The sequence below is a fragment of the Lipomyces tetrasporus genome (assembly GCF_029532465.1).
Source record: "Lipomyces tetrasporus strain NRRL Y-64009 chromosome Unknown POJ06scaffold_6, whole genome shotgun sequence".
Taxonomy (NCBI): Eukaryota; Fungi; Ascomycota; class Lipomycetes; order Lipomycetales; family Lipomycetaceae; genus Lipomyces; species Lipomyces tetrasporus.
In genome coordinates, this window is record NW_026611601.1 from 877,046 (window position 1) to 897,484 (window position 20,439).

The following is a 20,439-nucleotide window of genomic DNA, read 5'->3' on the forward strand; positions in this document are numbered from 1 at the left end:
CTCCACGCGTATTGGTTCCCTGGGCACTCCACAAGAAGTTGCCAAAAGTAAGAAGCCCGGAGGAGGGTCTTGGGATAGGCGTGAGACTACGGCACACACTGTACGGACTGGAGAAAGACACAGAGCCGATCCAGATGATCGTCATTCAGTGAAAGCCCTGGCATCTCATAACGGCTACATTAGCGGTCGCGAATCCGCACTCCACACAAGAACTTTCCCGCGGATTGGAAGGGCTCAGGGTTATGCGAAATATGAACTAGTTACCAAGATATTGTTGACAGCTCGCTAGCTCAGGCATCTACCCGAGGACTGGCCGCTGCAGAATGGCGCTTTTACAGTACTGCTTGATGGATACAGTGGGGTGCCTCTCTGACACCTTAGAAAAGATCAGAGGGGGGGGGATGCAACGGCCGAGTGGCAAGTGCTGCTCCGCTGGCCGGGCAGCGGGCATTCCGATGCGGGCTTGTGACAGCGGGGCGCCTTTGGAAGTTATAGCAGCCGCTAGGTGGTCGACAGCTTTTCGTGGATGACAGCCATTTATTACAGTAATGGTGTTGACGGTGGCCATTGACATACCTGTTCCGGATTTTCAAAGACTATAAATTGATCTCTCCAGTGGAGTTCCGCACACTTTTCCAGTTCTCTTCAATTGCTGAAGACCAATATGAACTGTGGGAGTTGATCGACTACTGCACAAAGTCCGGAGGTACTATTACTTTAATCTGCCTCGGATGAGACTCGGATTACTCTCCGAGATTCTCATCGCTGCGGCGCAAGGAAATGCAGGGCAATTGAGGTGATAAGTGTACAGATATGATTATGCCGCATCTGTGTCACCATGTTGTTCAGTCGCAATACGGAAGTTACCGCTGCGATGGGTAAAGTATGGCTCTAGAGGACATGGTTGCAACTTGCAAGCCGTTCGCTAAACTTTGTGGCCGGCCACACCCAGCAATCTAAGCGAATCACGGTTACGACACCATCCTGCGGCGCGCACGCTCGCCCTGGACCTGTTCTGGTATCTGTGTTCTGAAAGTAATGCACACTGCATGCAGTGTCCCAATCCGTTGTTTCAGCACCGGGATACCACTTTCCCGGAAGTACACTAGCACATGCGGGCCAGGTACCGGCGTCGAGCTGGCTGCACGATGCGTCTCCCAAGGGTAAGAAACGGCGCTCGTCCGTTACTGTGTCATTACATTCATGTACCTACTTGCTCCGCTCTCGATTCTGTTTGGGCCACTCTGCCTCGACCCGCCTGTGCTTCACGGCATGTCTCTGCCTTTACCTTTGGTACTAGCACCCTCACCGTCTCCGTCTCTCATTATTTATCTCTTAGCGGATGTATCTCTAGTCTCTTAGCTGCCGCTTACCACCATGGCCTCTGCAGCGGCTCCGGGCTCGAGTGCTACTGCCGAGTATCACGTCGGCCCGGATCCTGATATTTCGCCCCCCTCGCCCGACATTGTGTCCTCCCGTCCTGTGTCCGCTTCCTTGGTTTCCGCCGCGTACGATCGGCCACAGCTGTCCCCGATCCTGTCGACGAGCACGCAATCGGCCTCGTCAAAGCGTCTCCTAGCCTCGAGGAACTCCAGCAGCGGTGTCATGACATCTATTCAATCGCAAATAGCGACACCTCACGCATGCACATTCAAACTCGAGGTAGCTCAGCATCCTGTTCAGGCGCGGGCATCAGGGTGGGGTTCCAGATCCGACACTAGACGCCCAGTTGATCCGCCGCCTGTTGTGAACCTGTACGTCTATCTAGACGGCGTTGATGTGTATGTCTCCGATATCCATGTAACTTGCGTCGGCGACTGATGATTGATAGAACTTCATGTTGCAAGAACACATTCATCCTGCAGGCAACTCTACACGCAGCTCATCCTGTCGCACCGTCATTAACAAGTCCCACTACACCGACCACGCCTCCCCAGACGAGTAACTTGATCGGCACCACCATCACCTCGCTCAATTTCATGAAACAGCCGCCACCAGGTCGTGCGTACTTTTTGTTTCCAGACCTGTCGGTTCGGCAGGAAGGCGCGTATCGGCTCGTCTTTTCTGTATTCGAAATATGCGAGGATGTGGGCGCAGTTTGGCGCGCAGAGGCAGTCAGTGACGTCTTGACAGTGTACAGTCCGAAAAAGTTTCCTGGTCTAGACGTCTCGAGTGCATTGACGCGTGAGATTGCCAGTCAAGGAGGCAAGGTGCGGATACGGCGCGAGGCAAGGCTGCGTGGACGGAGGCCGTCTAGTAGTGTGACGGCCGTCAGTTTCGGGTCTGTGCCATCCCGTCCTGTTACAGCGGATAGCAAAGACAGCCGTCTACCGCCATTCGGCAGCGAGTCCGTGATGAGTAGAGAATTATTGTCGGATGAGCATTTGATTGCAGACGGCAAACGGAAGCTTGTAGATCCGTCGAGAACGGTCGAGTCGCCCATGATATCACCACTGTCTGCTCCGACACAGCAACAACCACAGCACGAATACTCATATCAGTCAGCTACATACACGCCGTACACATCCACGTCCACAACCACCGTCGCGAGTACTGCGACGTACTATCCTTACCATAGCTCTTCGGCGTACAATATTTTCCCGCAGCCTATAGCAACGCAGCAAACGTATCTGCCGCCGCCGCCATTATCGACGTGGGCGGTGCCACGCAATTTCTCACAACCACAGGTTGTACTCCCACAAGTGTCCCAGACGCAGGGGCAGCTACCTCAGTACGCGTACGGGTCCACACCGCAGTACACCATGGCGAGCACAATCGATCAGACGACCGGCCAACCACGATTCGCATATATCGACGGAATGATATTGCCATCGCAGCAACGACCGCCAAGTGAGTACTCTTCGTCAGCTCTACCATCGTCGTCATCAGCTTCGGTGTCGTCTTCCATAAGTTCAGGTTCGAGGGCTGGCACGTCGCAACATCCGTCTATATCGTGGCAGAGTCCTGCAACGTCTACATCCGCACAGCAGTTACCAATGTCAATGATACCAGGCCAACAGGTTGCAGGCGTACCTGTCATGCAACAGATGCCACCAGTTGTCTCCATGCCGATGCAGGTTTCGGTCGGACCTCAAATTACAATGGTGCAGCAGCAACCGCTGCACCCCCCACCGCATCAACAGCAACATCAACAGCAACATCAACAGCAACATCAGCAGCAACATCAACATCAACAGCCAGCACAGCCGGTACCGCAACCACAGACTGGCCAGTTAGGACTTAACATCGGCTCTGTAAGTGGGCCTTTTTTGTACGATGAGGGATTTGATGAGTAGACGTATTTAATTCGGTGACTCGTGTACATTACTCTTGGGTGTTTTGGAGTATGTGGTGTTTGTTAATTGTTATTGTCGTTACCTCTAGAGTTGCCGCTGTACAATAGACGCATAGATTATCAACATTTCGTCATAGACTTGACGCCTGTACTTGTAGTAATTAGATCACAGGTATACTGTACGTATCTCTACCTACTTAACTATTTATTATTTTCGCCATTGTTGTCGTGCAGTCGACATCTTCTACCTGTGGTCAGTTCGGCTTGAATGGGTTCAATGTGATGAATCAGTTACCTGCATTTGTCTCAAGTCTTCTTCAGTATGGCCCCCATCCTGAGACCTGATCCAGCTTGCGATAAAGCAACTCATCGGACTAGTAAGAATGACAACATAAGCAGATCTTCGATCTGTCTCACAATATCCGCCATTGATTGGTGAGTCACATGTCTCAAATACGTTCTCATGAAGCAAATGAACCCAAGCCGCAGATCACCGCAGATCATTCAGACCAAGCGTGCGGCTGACAATTTGTACCGCTGCTGAATCTGATTCCCCACATCGAAAGGGTCAAAATGTCTCGAATTTCGCTACAAGCACGACTAAGGTCTCCGGCAGCCCAACTCCGTTTCCATTTAGTGTTGTACGTCGGCCAAACAGTTGCATGGCCGCGTGCGCGTGTCTAAATTGAATAATCACTTCGCGATTTACGATTCACTTAAACTGCAGTCTTGATTGGCGGTCGGCTACAGCCTATCGCAGGGTAACGGTGCGGGATGCAAAAAGTTTGCGAAAGAGTAGCTCGAGTCGGGGCTCCGATTTCGGAAAACGAGATCTGCGTAGTGACACTGTGTTGCTTGCAATATTTTCGGTTATATATTCTAAGATTGCGGTATATATGGGGATATTCTGGTTGTCGGTGCTTCGGAGAACATATTTTGGATTAATTCGGATTGCGATATCTTCTATGATCGAGCAGAAGTCAGTTCGATGGGCATGCCAGCACGCTTCTGAGTATCAATCGATAACACGACGGTCCTCTGCACGTGTTCTGGCAATATCGACAGGCCGACTGCTCGATCTGAGTTGAGGCTGGTGTCCAAGGCGGTTTCTATCTCTGAACGCGCATATAAGCCCCGGTGGAATGAGCCGATTGTGGCGGCGAGCCGGATCGTTGCGTATTGGAGTCCCTTGCTATACAGGTTGCCCATGATGGAGGAAAAAGCGCGTCGACCGACGCTTTCTATTTCAAACCCGGAGTCATATTTCGGAGTGGCAGACGCCGTGGTCTCGACGGTTGAAGGCGCGAGCCTGAGTAAATCCAAAGTATTACAGCCATCTGATAAAAATGTGTTTGCAGTTCTCTAAATAACAGCTACCAGACATTGTTTCCACCGGTCTTGACCGCTATGTCGAGAAAAAACGGCCTCTGGCAAAGACATCAGGAGAGACAAAAGTGCACCAGGAGACCACACAACTTTGTGCTGATAGGTTCGGATACGCCAGATTTGATGCTGACTTGGCAGCCGGTTTGTTGAGATCCGATTCTGAGTACGGCGGGCGAAGTTGAGTAAACGTATTTGTACTAGTGATTTTAGTGGTACTGTGGTATTGACGGAGTTCGACTGATGACCGAGGTCGGAAGGAGCTTGTGGCGTGTTTGCAAGTCTGTGAATCGGCCATAGGTGAGACATTGACCGCAGGATATACTAGACACTGCCTGTTTGAGAGATGAACGGCTTTCTAGGATGTTGTCCCTGGACATATACATAGATGCGCAGGTTCACGCTGGCGTGCTGAAGGGATTTGACCCGGATTTTCGTGAAAGAGAGGTGCACCCAATTACGCTCTTACATGCTCTGTCGGGGACAACCATTTTCAGATTAATAGACATTGCCAGTGACGGACTCAGTCAGTTGTTATCTGGAAATTGTAGGCGATGGGCAAGGCTGCGTACATAGTACCTATACTTACGAATGACCGGAATCTACATGCACAGATAACGCAGCGGCTGACGCTCTAATATGACTGCTCGAACTCTGAGACGCAAATATATGCCAACTGACAGATAAACATTGTCCTGAAAGGACTGAACACGATACGATATCGCCGGGTTTTGCCCATATCGCATATCGTATCGGCGGCCAGAAAAGTCTGGCGATACTATCGCCTATTTTATCGCCCACTAGTCGCCCACTAGTATGGACGATACGATATCGCCAAGTGGGCGATAATGCGCAGGAATAAGTACCGAGATTAGTTTAAATAGTAGGGTTAGGGCTTGATAAGGAGGGTTCAGCAGAATTTATTAAATATAATCTCTGTAACCCACAAAATATCTCTGCTGGGGACTTTGGCGTGCACTTGATTGAGTAATTACTTAGTCTTTCCATCTCAACGCCCTTTATTTACCGTGATGAGAATCAAGTGGAATCTCGACGATACGATACAATATTCAACTTCAATATCGTATCGCCTAGATTATCGCCAGGAATTTTCCTCTGACGATATCGTGTCCAGCCGTACGTGACGGTGTCCAGTAAAGCTGATCACTTTCATATCGCCCCTTTAGTTTGCAGTCGCGATTTATGTGTTGTGTGTTAGACACGAGCCACGATCCTGCATACAGTGCATTCAGTGTACAAGTGTCGCGCGAAAGTCTCGTCCACTTAAAAGAAAAAAAATTCCCAACCCGCGCCGCGGCTCGCACGATAAAATCGCATTTTCTTCCCTCATCAACACAAAACGTCCTATATGTATACTTCATATTTCGTCGTATTACAGTAGCTATTAGCTGTTGGAAGCAAAAGGTATACAAAGGTTAGGGAGACTTAAGAAGGAAAGTTACACGAGTCAAGTACGGTCTAAATATACAACTGCATTACTCTCATCACTAACAATCACCATGACTCCTTCAAAAGGGAAAAGGCAAGAAGTTAATATCTAGCTCTAAGAAAACGCCGACTGCCGACCGGCCATTGAAAGTACAAGACTCTGAGGTGTTCGGAAGCCAGGGACGGTCAGCATTTCGACTTGAAAGTGAAAGTCGGCCTTCTTCTATACTGGAGCAGAAGAGATTTCGAAGGCCGACGACTTTAAATATTTGCTGAACTAGCAAATGCTTCTGGATGAAGTTAATCATCAAGAAGTATGCTTTGTGTAGGAGATTAGACTTCAACTTCGACGCATTGGTTCGAGAGATTGAGGCCGACCATTTCGCAGAGTCCAAGGATGCAACTCGCAAAAAGAATCGCGGTTCTTCAATGATCTGGACGCGGGACTAAGTTACGAACTTAGTCGAGTGCATGATCGTAATTAGAATACAAGTGCATTAACATTAAAATAGTTCCTAATGCCTGAGATTTATGTATGAACGTGTTATCCATCACCAGGACGGATCGAGGTCGGGGATATAGCGAGGACAGCGGCAGAACTTCGTCTCGAATAAATGCTGTGAACGACTCCTGTTTAAAGCTTCCCAATAGTATCTCGCACGTCATGTACCCGTCTACTGTGTAGCATGGCAGAACAAAATATCTTTCACTCCTAAATGCGGGCACACTTTCATCTGGAGTGACGCCGACAGGCGCACAGCCATACTTCCGATGACCAGTCTTTTCATTAGCGGCCGTTCATTCACAAACATGAGCTGTTAGGCGGTCCAGTCAGTTAAAGCGAAGTAGCCAGCGTCCCTTAGTACGCTCAGCCGCGTTCTTGCGAACCTATGACGAGTAATGTGAGGAGCTCAATTATCTGAACAGACGATATTACCTGTCCAACACTTTCTTCTTTGTCCAATTGCTTTTCTTTAACGTTCTGCTTATATAGAAGCCCTAACAATGACGTCGAATTGGTCGTATATGAATGACCTCATTTCCTCCAGATCTGCCGAGAGGGCGGTAATAAATGCTCCAACAAGTCCTGTGCTGGTCAGCATAATAGATCGCGCGATTGTGGACAGTAACTTTACAGCCAGCATTGCATCGCTTATCTTCGGCGGTCTCCCTAGAGGTCTCTCTGACGGAGACTGATGTGATTGCCACGGTTTAAAGTTGTGTTAATGCTCTTGACAGTCTTGGTGCAGCAGACTAGTTCCTTAGCAATCGGATCGTCACTAGAACCACCCTCAAGCATGAAAAGAACGGCTTTACGGAAGGAGTCAGAACAATTTTGCGTGACAAATCTATGCTATATTTACAATATGTGACAAGATTCTCTAATAGAAACCGGGCATAGAACTGGCGGCGGGAGTAACTTTTAGTGTAGTAGAGTAGGATGATGGTATGAGTTTTTTTTTGCCATGACACTGACAGGACTTTCGCAAGACACTGTGCGACATTGATCACGTAATCCCCCTAACCCATTCCTCATTTCTGTCCGCCACAGTAGACAATAGTGGGAGATCTCCGAGACATATAAAGAAGACGTTGAAATTCCCCGGTTTGTCAATCGCCGACGGGAATTCGCCGATGTCAAACCGTGCCGTCTCATCCTCGGCCGGAGCGAGCCGTGAGCTGAGCCAATAGCCCTCGGCAATCCAAATCCGCTAACTTTGTCAAGCTGCTTACAAAGTGCAGCGGTTGGCATCAACGACGCCTCGCCGTGTCAGGGAATTGTGGAATAATAATAATCAGAATAATTACTTGGCTCGTTGGGCTTCAAGCAGAATCGGTTTGGAACCACGTCCTAAACCTGACAAAAAACATTTAACTTAATCATCAAAACTGATTTTTGGTTGAAAACCCTGTTGTACGAATGAATGTTGAGCAGCACAGACGAGGAAATACCCCAGCTGTATCAGTAGGGTGATGTGTACCGCTTTATTCGCTGTTGACGGCACGTCAGGGAGATACCGATTATAAGATTTATTGTGTTCTGATGGATTCGGGGCTACGTCACCGAATCCATGCTTCGTAACGATCACCCCCTAAGTGCGCGCATATCATACCTTCAAATCGCGATGCATCTGCCGGTTCCAAAATGATTGGAGACTAACCGACTCTGCATTCGAACGGCATTGATTATCACTTCACTCCCACTCCGTAACATAACACATTGACTGATTGCGAATTCGTTTCGGGTCAAATACTTTTCCTCGTAATAGATTGCAGGATTAGATTTCATTAAAATCTCGAAGATGTCGCTTGAGAATAAGACTGTTATGTACAAGAAGGTGCCGGTAGGCTTAGTGAGTTCCCACAACAATGCATGCATTGTCTACTTTCTTCTGTGCGTACTGATTTACTATCGGTAATCTAGCCAACAGAAGAGACTCTTGGGATCGTCACCAGCAAGATCTCGTCCTCCGCGCCCGAGGGGGGATTGCTCATTCAGGTTCTTGATGTCTCGTTGGACCCCTATCTCCGCGGCCGCATGCGTGACCCTAGCGTCAAGTCTTACACAATGGCGTTCGCAGTCAACGAGCCTATGTATAGCTATGGCATTGGCCGCGTTGTCGATTCTTCCGCTCCTGAATTCGCGAAGGGCGACATCGTCAAATCACCTATTACACAATTCGCACTTTATCAGTCTGTGCCCAAGGCGGCAATTCAATTTTTCAAAAAGGTCGAGAATCCCAATGGCTTCCCATTGACGTACTTCCTCGGAGTGCTGGGAATGCCGGGTTTGACGGCCTATTACTCCTTCTACAAGATCGGTGAACCAAAGAAAGGCGAGACCATCCTCATCTCGGCGGCTTCTGGTGCCGTCGGCCAACTCGTCGGCCAACTCGCCAAGCGCGAAGGCCTTCGAGTCGTCGGTTCCGTCGGCTCAGATGACAAGGCCACGTATCTCAGGGACGAACTCGAATTCGACACGGTCTGGAATTACAAAAAGATCGCACCTGCGGAGGCTATTGCCAAGCACACACCTGAGGGCATTGATATCTACTTCGACAATGTCGGCGGGGAATTCCTGGATGCGGCGCTGGCGGGCATGAATAACTACGGTCGTATAATCGCATGCGGACAAATCTCCCAATACAACGTCTCCAAGTCAGAAGATAAGTATGGCATCAAGAATACGGGCTTGATTGTAGGTAGGCGATTGAAATTGCAGGGATTCATCATCCTTGACATTTACGACAGGGACGAGGAAACAGTTGTTGAGTTCGAGAAGAACGTGTCCAAGTGCTTGAAGGACGGTGAAATTATCTACAAGGAGGACGTGACTGAGGGGATTGAAAACACGTTGAATGCTTTTGTTGGTTTGCTGACGGGTAGCAACTTTGGCAAGGTCTCTGTTAAGGTCTCTGAGTAATTTGCTGCCCAGAGTTCTGTATGGTGCGCATTTTCTAAGCATTTGTGAATTGTGGTGACTGACTGATTCTCCAGAGTTTTGTCGAATTTGAGAAGCCGCACATGGAGCGGCTGTGTTCATTGTTGGATAAGATCCGCAGCGATAGAAGACTGACCATAGTATAAGTACAGGCGCATCTGGGACGGCTGCGTTTTATGCCACACGTGAGGTGGCGTGCGCTGCAACGGTAGACGTTCGTGTACAATTATTTAGGCCGTCATTGTCAGTCGAAAAGGCGTCTGGCACGTGGAAGTCTCCAATTGCAGCGAATGATTTCAGTCCTTCCTTAGCAATTCAAGTGAACGTACTATGGCGAGTAGCCGTAAAACACCCAAACTTGAACGTTAGCTGAAGGTTCAACAATTAGACAGCTCACCTCGCCATTGATTTCTAGAGCCATAGCAAATTAAAAAAATAATAATGGCCAAAATTTTCACGTCGGAAAAATCTGCAAACCTTAATATTATGGCTCGGTCGCAACTGTGGCAGGAGCGAGCGCGCTCAAAGCCAAAGCCTAATAAGGCGCCACCCAAGAACTCGGGCCAGGCACAGCCCTAGCCCACGAGGACGGGTCCACTTCAGCGTGGCGTATTAACCGCTAATCGCGATGCCAACTCTGCTGCTCTGTTCTTGCTTTTCACCTCAGGATAGGACTGGAGCACACGTTCTTGGTTGTCGCCATTATTAAATTGGACAATATTTCTTTAGACGGCGTCGGCATATTTGAGCCACATTAACTACAAGGCAGTACAGGGAGAATTCGTGTTGCGAGATATTACAGCAGGCGATAGCAGTGACTTTACAACATACGCAGAAATCGTAACTTACTCCGTGACCAAGATGTCGACGGGAGACATGGACAAAGTCAATGGGTGCCCGATAAGGAACGAGATCGGCCTTGAGCTGGTACAATGGATAGCTAAGTCAGCGGGTTCGTGCATGTACGGTGAAATGGGCGGGGCGTCGTATATATTCGGTATGTTAAATTCAGTGGTGATCTGTGAGCAGGGCAGCTGATATATATAGGCTATCTGTCGCTGTTTTCGTGGCTTTGGGCGCAACTGCCGCAGATTATAAAGAATTATAGGAATCACTCAGTCGAGGGCCTAAGTTGGCTGTTTTTGTTCAACTGGTTCCTAGGCGACGCAACGAACTTGATAGGATGTCTATTGACTCGACAAGTATGTTCTTTAACCAGTGCCGATATAACTGGATGTCTTTATTTAACTCCAGCCTAGTTACCATTTCAAACTTTTCTGGCGATGTATTATCTCATAATAGATGTCGTATTATGTTGCCAGTACGTATATTACACCAAGATCCAGTCGCAGACCTATTACGTCCTGCTTTCACCGCCTGAAGCTGGCACTCCAACCTCATCGCACTCGTCAAAGACCATCCGGAGCAACGGCCGAAGGCGAGCAAATGTCATGCTTTCTCTCTCAGCCATCGCCGCCATAGCAGGTGCCATGGTCACGCCGCCGACTCCCTACGGCCACGCAGCCTTGCCTCCAGCGATATCAACTGGCGACGATATGTTTTCCATAATGGAAGGAAAATTCGACGGTTTTCGGCGTTGGTTCAAGCTGACCGATCGCGAATTCGTCGGTCGTGTCTTTGCATGGGCCTGCACAACAATGTACCTTACATCGCGGATGCCTCAGATTTACACCAACTTTGTGCGTCAATCTACCAGTGGTTTGTCGGTCTTGCTCTTCATTGCGGCGTTTTGCGGAAACTTGTTCTATACAATGTCTATTATCTCCAGCGCCGCCACGTTAGATCCCAGCCCTGGAGGGGAGCGCGCAGATTTCTTGTGGGAGGAATTGCCGTATCTGCTTGGCTCCGCCGGCACAGTTGGGTTCGACTTCACAATCTTCCTGCAATGGATTTATTACGGCGAAGGCAAGCTCTTCTTCCACAACTTGTACTACGGCCGAAAATCGTGGGAATTAGCTGATGGTAGCGCCGATGCAGATGCACAGAGCTTGGTGGATGAGGACGAGTATTGTGCGGATAGCAGCAGCAGTACCAATTCAAGCAGTGGAAGCAGCCAAACTGTCAGCAGCAAACAAGTGCCTGGCGAAGAACGTGAGATGAATTGAAGTTGAAGCGGGGATTACATTTCTTCATTAAGTAAGATTCGGCACTGGATCAGTTCGCTGCCCACAGTATGTAATATTTGTAGACATTCGGAATTCCTATATTATTGCGTCTCGTCTTGCGGATTGTTTAGTATATACACACAGCTACAGCACAACTGACTTTCGTAGGATTGATTTCGCAGATGAAGTGTATGGGCCGGTCATGTATTATATAGACGATAAGAAAACTATACAAAGCTTTTACAAATATAGTTGTCGTTATGCAATGCCGACAAATGATTTAGACTCTACCCTTCGTTGTCACCTTCTAGCTCCTCCATATCTTCCTCATCCATCTCTTTCAGTGCGCCATCTGTGAACGGTGCAGCGGCATCACCTTCAGCGATTCCCTTTGCAGTGAGATAATCAAACAAGTGTACGTCACCCTTGAAATTATCGATGAACCCGAAGAATCCATAGAATATGTTCTCCTTGGCTTCCTCGGCGTAAATTTTGTCATAGATGTACTTCATCTTAAATTCCTCCATCTGGTCATTGTAGGCATCAAAGGACACTGCATCACGACCAAATGATTTTAGTCGCTCGTTAAAATTAGCATACACCGGCCGCTCAAGAAGTAATCCCAAGGCAGGTGCTTTCGGAATGTTAATCTTCCGGCGGTGGAACGCCTCGTTAATTCGATCGAGAGGTGCACCGCAGCGGACGACTTGCGCCACCATGCCAATCATCTTGCGTATCTGGTGCAGCATGAATGACTGACCGTGAATCTTGATTGAAATCCATTCCGAGCCTTCAATGATCTTGGCATCACTTGCGACCAAAGATTTCATGTATCGCCGCGAACTAGGATCGTTAAAATCTTTCCCGATAGTAAAATTATGGAAGTTATGCGGTCCTTCGTATCTCTTTAGGGCCTGGCGAATCAAGTCTTGTCGCTCAGTCGAGATTCTAAAGGCTCGCCTTGCGGCATTCTCAATCGCTCTTATTTGTTTGAGCTGGTTATACTGTTCGTCCGAAAGGTTCAGGAACGTCTTGAGAGATCCATCGTCGTGGGGCATTTTCTTGTTCAAGGCTTGTTCTTCGAGTGCTTCGGCATACGCTGCTCGAATATCGTCCTCGTCTATGCCAGCGTCTTTAACTTGTTGCGCGACATCGGCCCAGAACTTTGCACCTTCTGGGTCCTCTCGAGTAACACCAGGAAATTCGTCCGCCATTTCCTGGATCCGCTTCGCGAGGGCTGAGCCTGGTTTTGGAGGAAGAAAGGAATAGCTTGGAATTAAGTATTCGTAGATTCTCGAATCGCAGTGCTTCCGGCATTCAAATCCCTTCGTGGTACGCGAGTATCCCCATAATCTAATCTGACCTGGCAAAAAAGTGTTGATCTTCTCAACAACATCCGCATCCTCAACAATCAATTTCAAAGATATAACGTTACCGGCAGCATGCACGCCCTTATCCGTTCTTGCGGCACGCATGAAAGCAGATTTCTTCGGGTCATTTGAATTGTCTTGCGATATTGCGCCTGCTTTAACAAATGCGTTGAAAATGTCGCCTTCGATCGTCTTTTGGGGAGGATTAATTTGCATGCCGTGGTACCCAGTGCCACAGTAGCCTATCATGCAGGCGACTTTCCGCTTCGGTCGGCGCTCCTTTGCTTCAGCTTCCTCATCTTCGTCGCGTTCGCGGAGGGGTTGTCGGACTGGCATATGATTCTCGTTCTTTTGGCGTTTATTATAATTTTCCCTGTAGGCGTTAACATCATATACTATGTCATCAAATCGCAAAGCTGATTCACCTTCGCACCTTCTTTGAGCCACCGCGGCCTCGCTTACGCTGCTGCTGATCAGTGCTTTCAGCTTTAGTCCCATTGGCATCAAGTGCCGGCTCATGCTCAGTAGCGGCAACGACTGTTGTAGAAAGGTCATCGTTCTGAGCCGCCAGAGGTCCAGTTGTCTGTCCTTCGGTCCACATGTAAATTTTACGGTGTTCAACAAACTATGTCGTCGCTTTGCCTCAGGCTTAATCAACCCTGGATTGTGCGGAGGACCTGGCAGGAAAATTTGGATCCTATACTATGAGCCGCACGACTGAAATATTTTGCCGTCGAGACTTCGACAAATTGCAACCTCATCCTCAACCTACAAACTTTTTTTTTTCTGGTTACACTGAGAATTAGACTGGTCCTGTGATATTATGAGGCCACTTACCGAGGATGAAACGAAGACGATGTTCGAAAAGCTTGCGAACTATATCGGACGGAACATTACACATCTAATCAATCGACCAGATGATCCACACTGTTTCCGGCTGCAGAAGGATCGAGTGTACTACGTTAGGTCGGTTTGGCACTCCTATGTGGAATGCTTTGGAGCTAATAGTTATTGGTAGCGAGAACGTTATGCGTTATGCGACCTCAGTCGGCCGAGTCGAGCTTATGTCACTCGGCCTTTGTATCGGTAAATTCACGAAGACAGGAAAGTTCAGATTGCACATTACCTCGCTCGAAATTCTTGCACAGTACGCCCGATATAAGATATGGATCAAGCCGAATGGAGAAATGTCGTACCTCTATGGAAATAACGTGCTGAAAGCGCACGTTGGCAAAATGAGCGACGATATTCCTGAACATTCTGGTGTCATTGTCTTTGCTATGAACGATATTCCCATGGTACGTATTCGGATTTCTGGCGACCAAAGATGGCCATCTAAGTTTGGAATTTAGGGATTTGGCGTAACGGCGAAGTCAACGGCAGACGCAAGACGACTAGATCCTACTGGCATTGTGGCATTCAGACAGGGTGATATAGGGGAATATCTCCGAGAAGAGGATACTCTTTTCACGTAGTTGTCAATAGCTGTTGCTTACACACGGATGGTTCAATGTTATGATTTAGGTTAGGTAAATTCTTGGCTTGGCATATACTTAGTTTGCTCAATAGTGCAGAGCTGGTAATTCAATGCATTGGTATGGTGAATTGCTTCAGTTACATTAACCTATGCAGGTACTAATCTACATAAATGTACACCGTAGATACTGCATCTACACCTCCCTCCCCTCAAATTTTATGCCTTTATTTCACGCAATAGCCTTTCGGCCTTGGTGTAGCGGCCTTGTGACTCGTAGAGCTGCACCGCAACAGCCACGAGACCAGGATACGTTGGTACGCCAGATGAGAGAATCTGCTCCACAATCTGCGCTGCGTGGTCCGCGTTGTTCCTCTCGATAAGCATCTGCACGCATGCCAAACCCAGTCCGATATTCGACGGCTCCTTCGAAAACTTCTTTAATGCCCGATCCAGGATATTCTTGTTGGAGTATCTGCCACCGGTACTGAACGGATCCAGGACAGCGGGCCTAAAAGTAAGCAAGCGAATAACTTGATCCTCAGGGAATTCATCCAAATGTCGCTTAACGCCTTTCTTAACTGCAGATTCTTTGCCGACACGATACTCTACCGCCAGTCGGTTCTTATGTAATAACCGCCGTTGGAAGTTGATGTATGCTGACCCCGAAGTCTTACTTTGTACGATTGAATCCAGCAGTCTCAGATTGACATGCGGATTAGAGTCGTCGTATCCCGGGACATTGGCTAAGTACAGAAGATTGTGAACAATCAGATCCTTTATGTGAGGTTCCGAGATACTAGCAATGAGTCAGGAAAGGCTGCCAGGACTAAATCAACGACAAGAATTAACGTACGATTGCGTGTCAAAACCGGACAATATTTCAGCAGCTTCGTCCTTCTCTCCGAGTAGAATGTGCACATATGCAGCTTGAATCAATATCGGATAAAGTTCGTCTTGTACTTCCTTCTCAGATAGGCCCTCAATAGCTTGCGCCAACTCCTTCGCTTGTTTTAGAAGCAACAATGCATCACCATACTGCCTATCTCCAATCTTCAATGAAGCCATATTAAATGCTTGCTCGTGCGAGACTATAGTCGGGTTTGGTGCGGGGGCAGAAACGAGATTCCACCATCGCTGCTGAGTTTGTATAGCGAGAACGTTGACTAGGACGTCATGATCCTCACCCTCAACCTACAACACGAATATATCAATACCTTAACAAACGTGGATGCGGTAAGACGTACCAAGTATGGACCCCTGGACAACTCATCATAAATCTCTTCCGCAGCAGCGAACTTTTCTAACCGATATGCCTATTGCCAGGTTAGCACGAACTCGTCGTATATGTCAAGTAACATACAATTTGTGCCTTCAAGTGGAGAAGGCCCCTCTGCTCTACGACACTGCTCTCGCCCTTCTCGATTGCAACCACTATCAAATCATTCGCAAGCTCAAGCTTTCCCAGTCTATACAAACAGTATGCCCGCTCCAATGCCAGCTCGTTGGGCTTCAGCTCGTCGTCTCCAAAGACTTTCAGCGCCTCTGAGTATTGATCTAACTTGATCAAAGCAACTACTTTTGCTTTCTTAGCTTTGATGTCAGTAGGATCTTGACGGAGGAGCTTGTTGGCAAGGTCGAGCACGAACGTATGTTCATCATTGAGTGCATGAACTGTTAACTTCTCTAGCAACTCCTGTAGCGACGCAGTGTCCTTTTTTGGCATTGTTGACCGTTACTGAACTATCAAGTCCACTGTAGGATATAATCTGACATATGGTTTGCGATAGCGTGCACAATTCCAAGTGGTGAACAGAACTCAAAACGGAATCAGAACGCTATTTTGCGTCCAATTTCCGAAGGAAAGCCAAGCTTGCTGCATTCTTTCGAGCCGCAAACCTTCCCCATTAGATGCAGGTAATTTTGGCCCACGGTTCCAAAATTTTTCTTGCAGCCTTGACGACCCTTTCACCCTTTCTCATCTTCACAAGCCGTCCTCACTATGGTGTCGTTTTTCAATGAGATATGCTTTAGGTGTAGGATAGGCAACGGGATATTTTCTAATCCTGTACTGGTGACTCCGATATCATGGCAATCCACACGCGGATATGTACGGCGCGCCCCCAGGAACGGCTTCTCGAAGCAGAAGAAGTACGAAAAGAGCAAGAAACTTATGAAATACACGAAGCCGGCACGCATGCTGTTATCCAAGAGCGTTATAGCACCGTCCGACGCACAACGGTCGCGATGGAGTCATGACGACTTTCGAAGACAGAAATCGGTTGTGAAGGAGTTTACGGAGCGACAAGGGACGACCCCGTATCTAGTCGGGCCACCCAATGCTGGTGGGTTTTCTGTTCTGAAAAGCATTGATTATGAGGATCGCCTACCATTAAACGCTACTGTTGCTCGTTTGAGCTCCTTTGAGTCGCTCCGACTGTTACCTATTGTGCGGAATGCATTGTATGGACGAGCATTGAGGCAGCTTGATGAGAAACGACCCACGGCGATCCAGGCGCTTGCGATCAAGAGAATTATGAGTCTCCCGCCGCCTACCGTTCGATTGGCGCAGCAAGGATTATTAGCGAAGGAGGATGAGACAGATGAGGAGTATTATGAAAGGAGGCGATATCGAAAGAACTTGCACAAAATGAAAGTCAAGCTGAAGTCTTATCTACTAGCCGCAGAGACTGGATCGGGAAAGACTCTTGCTTATTTGCTTCCACTTGTCAGTATGCTCAAAGAGGAAGAGTTGCAGAATGCGCCGGCTGTATGGGAATTACCGGAAAGGCCATATATTAGATCGGTAATACTAGTACCGACCGCAGAATTGGTTCAGCAAATATTGGCAGTAGTCAAGGACATGTGCCATGATATCAAACTAGCTTCTGCCGGCCTGTCGCAAGAAACTACGAGGGGCGTCGCCGACAACATTCGCAAGAAGCAGATCGATATTTTAGTGGCGACGCCTGTCCCACTTCTGAAGTTGTTGCACCGAACAGATTGGAACATTCTTGAAGACTGTCGGAAGATTGTCGTCGACGAAGCCGATAGTCTTATGGATCGATCTTTCAAGAACGAGACCCAGGAGATTCTCGACGCCCCACTACGACTGGAAACATTAGTATTCTGCTCTGCAACAATTCCGAAGACATTTGACAGAACACTTGCTAAAAAGTATCCAAGTATGGAGCGTATCATTGCGCCTCATCTTCACCAAGTTCCTCGTCGCATAACATTTTCTACTGTCGACACAGCTGCCAGACCATTCTTCAACGATAAGCGGAAAGCGTTGGCTGAGACATTGTATAATCTTGACCGAAGTGATACTGATCCCGGAAAACTCAAGCGTATCGTTGTATTCGTGAATCACCGCGAGAGTGTTCCTGGTCTGGTTGAGTATCTCAATGGCTTGAAGTTTCATGCCGTCGGTGTTACGCGCGACAATTCATTGGAGGAACGGTCATCGCTGATGCGGGAATTCATTAGGCCCACGCCGCGTCTGGAAGAAGTCAACAATCTCAACGTTGTCACTGGAGCTGTGAAGACGTTGCGTGTTCTAGTCACCACAGATATTTTCTCAAGAGGCATTGACATGCAATCAGTTCGAACAATCATCCTGTATGATGTTCCATTCTCTTCTATCGATCTTATACACCGAGCAGGACGAACTGGTAGAATGGGTAGACGAGGTAGAGTTATTTTATTGGCTACAAAGGGCGAGCTCAAGCCATGGTTACGCGGATTGGCTACGACGATTAATAGGGGCTATGCATTGGTTTAACGGATATGGATATGTTTTGGTGTTTTTAGACTTCTTGTACATATTACTTCCACTACTGGATAGTTTTGAACCATCTAGGACGCGATCACGCTGCGATATGCCTCTCTTGCGCATGGGGTGTTCTATTATTTAACCGATGCAACTTCATCCGCAGGTTAAGCTTATAGCTTCGTATCTGTCGGATTATACGAACTCGGAAGATTGAACTGTCATAGAGAGCCTAAAGTTCAGCTGGTTGACTGGTTGATAGTCTATTAGCCTTACTGTGGCTCCGACATTCTCTGATACTGTATAATTACAATTTGCCAATTTGCGCGGTTTGGCGTCATTGAAATAGTCTTTCCTGAGGTAGATTGAGATTCGTAACAATGGATGTCAGTGGTCATAATTTAATTGTGATTGGTCGCATGTGGTCGGTCGGTGTTAACTGCGTGCCCCGCGAAAAGGGGCCGCATGCCAACTGCGGCTGTTGTGGCGTATTTTCATTCTGAGAGAACCAGCATTCCGAACAGTGTTGAAGCGCTGGTTATTTCGAAGCTCGCATGGAATGAACATCTACTGCGACAAATAGGCCAGTGGACTATAACAGATTATGACATTGATTCGGACAAGAACAGCATCTCAGACAGAATTCAACGCGCTTGTTTACCGCCAGTCCTCTAAACTAATACAATGTTCTCTCGAATAACTCAAACCGTCAAACGCGCATGGGATAAAACCGTTCAGGAATTTCACGAATTCGAAGCACAGCACGATGCTAAGCAGCAAGACAAGCGTCGTGCGGAACAAGCTCGCGCGCGTCGTTATATGAGGCTGCGCGGTCGGGCAATTAATCCAGCTGTATCAGCTATAACCGATTGCAACAATGGAGCTAATATGGAGTTTGAGATGGCTATTGACAGTGAAATGAAAGTCGATGGTGACGACAGAAAGAAAAGACTGAAGCTCGAGAACGGTCCAGCAACTGGGCAGTCATGTGAACCATTGGATCCCTCGCGTCGTCCGTCGGTACTAGGCGTCATGTCTCCCAAAACCAAAGCAGCAGACGTACAACAATACAAAGACCGACGACCAATGATAGAATCAACTGAGCCGACAAGAGAAACGCGTCAATCATCTCGGTATAGTCTTAGTCCCGTCGAGAGGCCATTCACGCTTACAAGATCTGCTTGCCGTTCCGGAGTACGGCCAGCTAGTACAGATGCAGATAGCACAAATTTGGAAAAGAAGTTGCGCAAGAAAATTGCACAGCTGGAGCGAGAGCTGCGAAAATCTAAGCATGTGATTCAGAGATTGCATGAGCAATTAGAGGAGCATGATGATTACATTCGGCCTATGGAGCTGGACAGGAGTCGTGCTAAAGAAAGCCGGGTCTATGGTACACGTGACGGAAAGAATGACCCTCACGATGGTATTGAATACAGCAATGACACTGCAGTAAGTTTGGCGAATCGGCCTCGGACGGGGCAATCTCAAACGCAGAATTATACACTCAGTCCAAAGAGGAAATCGTTTGAACCTGACTCTAGAGACATTGACGATGATAAATCGTTTGAGCAAATGTCGCCAGTGCCTTTGACCGAATTAATTGCGCATGCTGGAGGTTGAATAACGATGTGTTTAGCTCAGGTGTTTTTGGACAGCGGCGTGGTTAATCTGCATGTTACGTGGTCTAGACAAGGTCTATGAAACATTACAGCAAATAATTGACATTTAAGGATTGACATTAAAACACTGTAAAGGCGTAATGGCAAAATATCTGCTCACCAATCGCACGACGATGAGGCTGCAATTCTGCTCAACAAAAACATGTGCATCGTTCACTTGTATTAAACGGCCACCAAACCCCGGATTTTGAATATTACGAACAAAATGCCGAGATCGGGTGGTTCCATCCTGCATGCCACCTGGCAAGACCAGATGGCAAGGAGACAAGGATCAGCGCACAGTCCCTTCTGATAGAAGGGCGACTAGCTCGCCCGAAGGTCGACTGTGCTCGCATACATAAAGAATCTATCTAAAGGAACATCCATTTGGACAAAGGTGTAGGGAAAATTCCTCCGGGCAAAACCAAAACCCAGTGGGAAATCAAATATTCCCGGAGGTAAAAACCTAA

The 20,439-nt window shown here is 47.9% G+C and overlaps 8 protein-coding genes across 8 annotated transcripts; 6 read left to right on the forward strand and 2 right to left on the reverse strand.

Annotated features, from left to right (window-relative positions):
* Positions 1–1,208: 1,208 nt before the first annotated feature.
* On the forward strand, positions 1,209–3,520 carry POJ06DRAFT_276167 (velvet factor-domain-containing protein). The gene is made up of 2 exons (XM_056189672.1): positions 1,209–1,781; positions 1,832–3,520. Exons 1-2 carry the CDS (start codon positions 1,378–1,380, stop codon positions 3,294–3,296), a joined length of 1,869 nt encoding a protein of 622 aa, XP_056043301.1. The 5' UTR covers positions 1,209–1,377; the 3' UTR covers positions 3,297–3,520.
* A 4,795-nt stretch (positions 3,521–8,315) lies between these two features.
* Positions 8,316–9,997, forward strand: POJ06DRAFT_118270 (uncharacterized protein). The gene is made up of 3 exons (XM_056184201.1): positions 8,316–8,481; positions 8,553–9,574; positions 9,626–9,997. Exons 1-2 carry the CDS (start codon positions 8,431–8,433, stop codon positions 9,549–9,551), a joined length of 1,050 nt encoding a protein of 349 aa, XP_056043302.1. The 5' UTR covers positions 8,316–8,430; the 3' UTR covers positions 9,552–9,574; positions 9,626–9,997.
* A 151-nt stretch (positions 9,998–10,148) lies between these two features.
* On the forward strand, positions 10,149–11,934 carry POJ06DRAFT_254689 (PQ loop repeat-domain-containing protein). The gene is made up of 3 exons (XM_056187800.1): positions 10,149–10,566; positions 10,617–10,771; positions 10,829–11,934. Exons 1-3 carry the CDS (start codon positions 10,431–10,433, stop codon positions 11,693–11,695), a joined length of 1,158 nt encoding a protein of 385 aa, XP_056043303.1. The 5' UTR covers positions 10,149–10,430; the 3' UTR covers positions 11,696–11,934.
* Positions 11,935–13,720, reverse strand: POJ06DRAFT_223765 (pseudouridine synthase). The gene is made up of 2 exons (XM_056185684.1): positions 13,491–13,720; positions 11,935–13,438 (listed from the first exon to the last, which is right to left on the reverse strand). The coding sequence occupies exons 1-2, from the start codon at positions 13,664–13,666 to the stop codon at positions 11,983–11,985; spliced, it is 1,632 nt and encodes a 543-aa protein (XP_056043304.1). The 5' UTR covers positions 13,667–13,720; the 3' UTR covers positions 11,935–11,982.
* Positions 13,721–13,780: 60 nt separating this feature from the next.
* Positions 13,781–14,671, forward strand: POJ06DRAFT_211047 (uncharacterized protein). Its single transcript, XM_056185439.1, has 3 exons — positions 13,781–14,031; positions 14,084–14,363; positions 14,418–14,671. The coding sequence occupies exons 1-3, from the start codon at positions 13,889–13,891 to the stop codon at positions 14,538–14,540; spliced, it is 546 nt and encodes a 181-aa protein (XP_056043305.1). The 5' UTR covers positions 13,781–13,888; the 3' UTR covers positions 14,541–14,671.
* On the reverse strand, positions 14,672–16,358 carry POJ06DRAFT_254693 (uncharacterized protein). The gene is made up of 4 exons (XM_056187801.1): positions 15,903–16,358; positions 15,787–15,855; positions 15,396–15,733; positions 14,672–15,338 (listed from the first exon to the last, which is right to left on the reverse strand). Exons 1-4 carry the CDS (start codon positions 16,263–16,265, stop codon positions 14,759–14,761), a joined length of 1,350 nt encoding a protein of 449 aa, XP_056043306.1. The 5' UTR covers positions 16,266–16,358; the 3' UTR covers positions 14,672–14,758.
* Positions 16,359–16,444: 86 nt separating this feature from the next.
* Positions 16,445–18,749, forward strand: POJ06DRAFT_254696 (P-loop containing nucleoside triphosphate hydrolase protein). Its single transcript, XM_056187802.1, has one exon. The coding sequence runs from the start codon at positions 16,542–16,544 to the stop codon at positions 18,321–18,323; it is 1,782 nt and encodes a 593-aa protein (XP_056043307.1). The 5' UTR covers positions 16,445–16,541; the 3' UTR covers positions 18,324–18,749.
* POJ06DRAFT_254697 (uncharacterized protein) lies at positions 18,750–20,093 on the forward strand. Its single transcript, XM_056187803.1, has one exon. It carries the CDS (start codon positions 18,996–18,998, stop codon positions 19,929–19,931), a length of 936 nt encoding a protein of 311 aa, XP_056043308.1. The 5' UTR covers positions 18,750–18,995; the 3' UTR covers positions 19,932–20,093.
* The last annotated feature ends 346 nt before the right edge of the window (positions 20,094–20,439 follow it).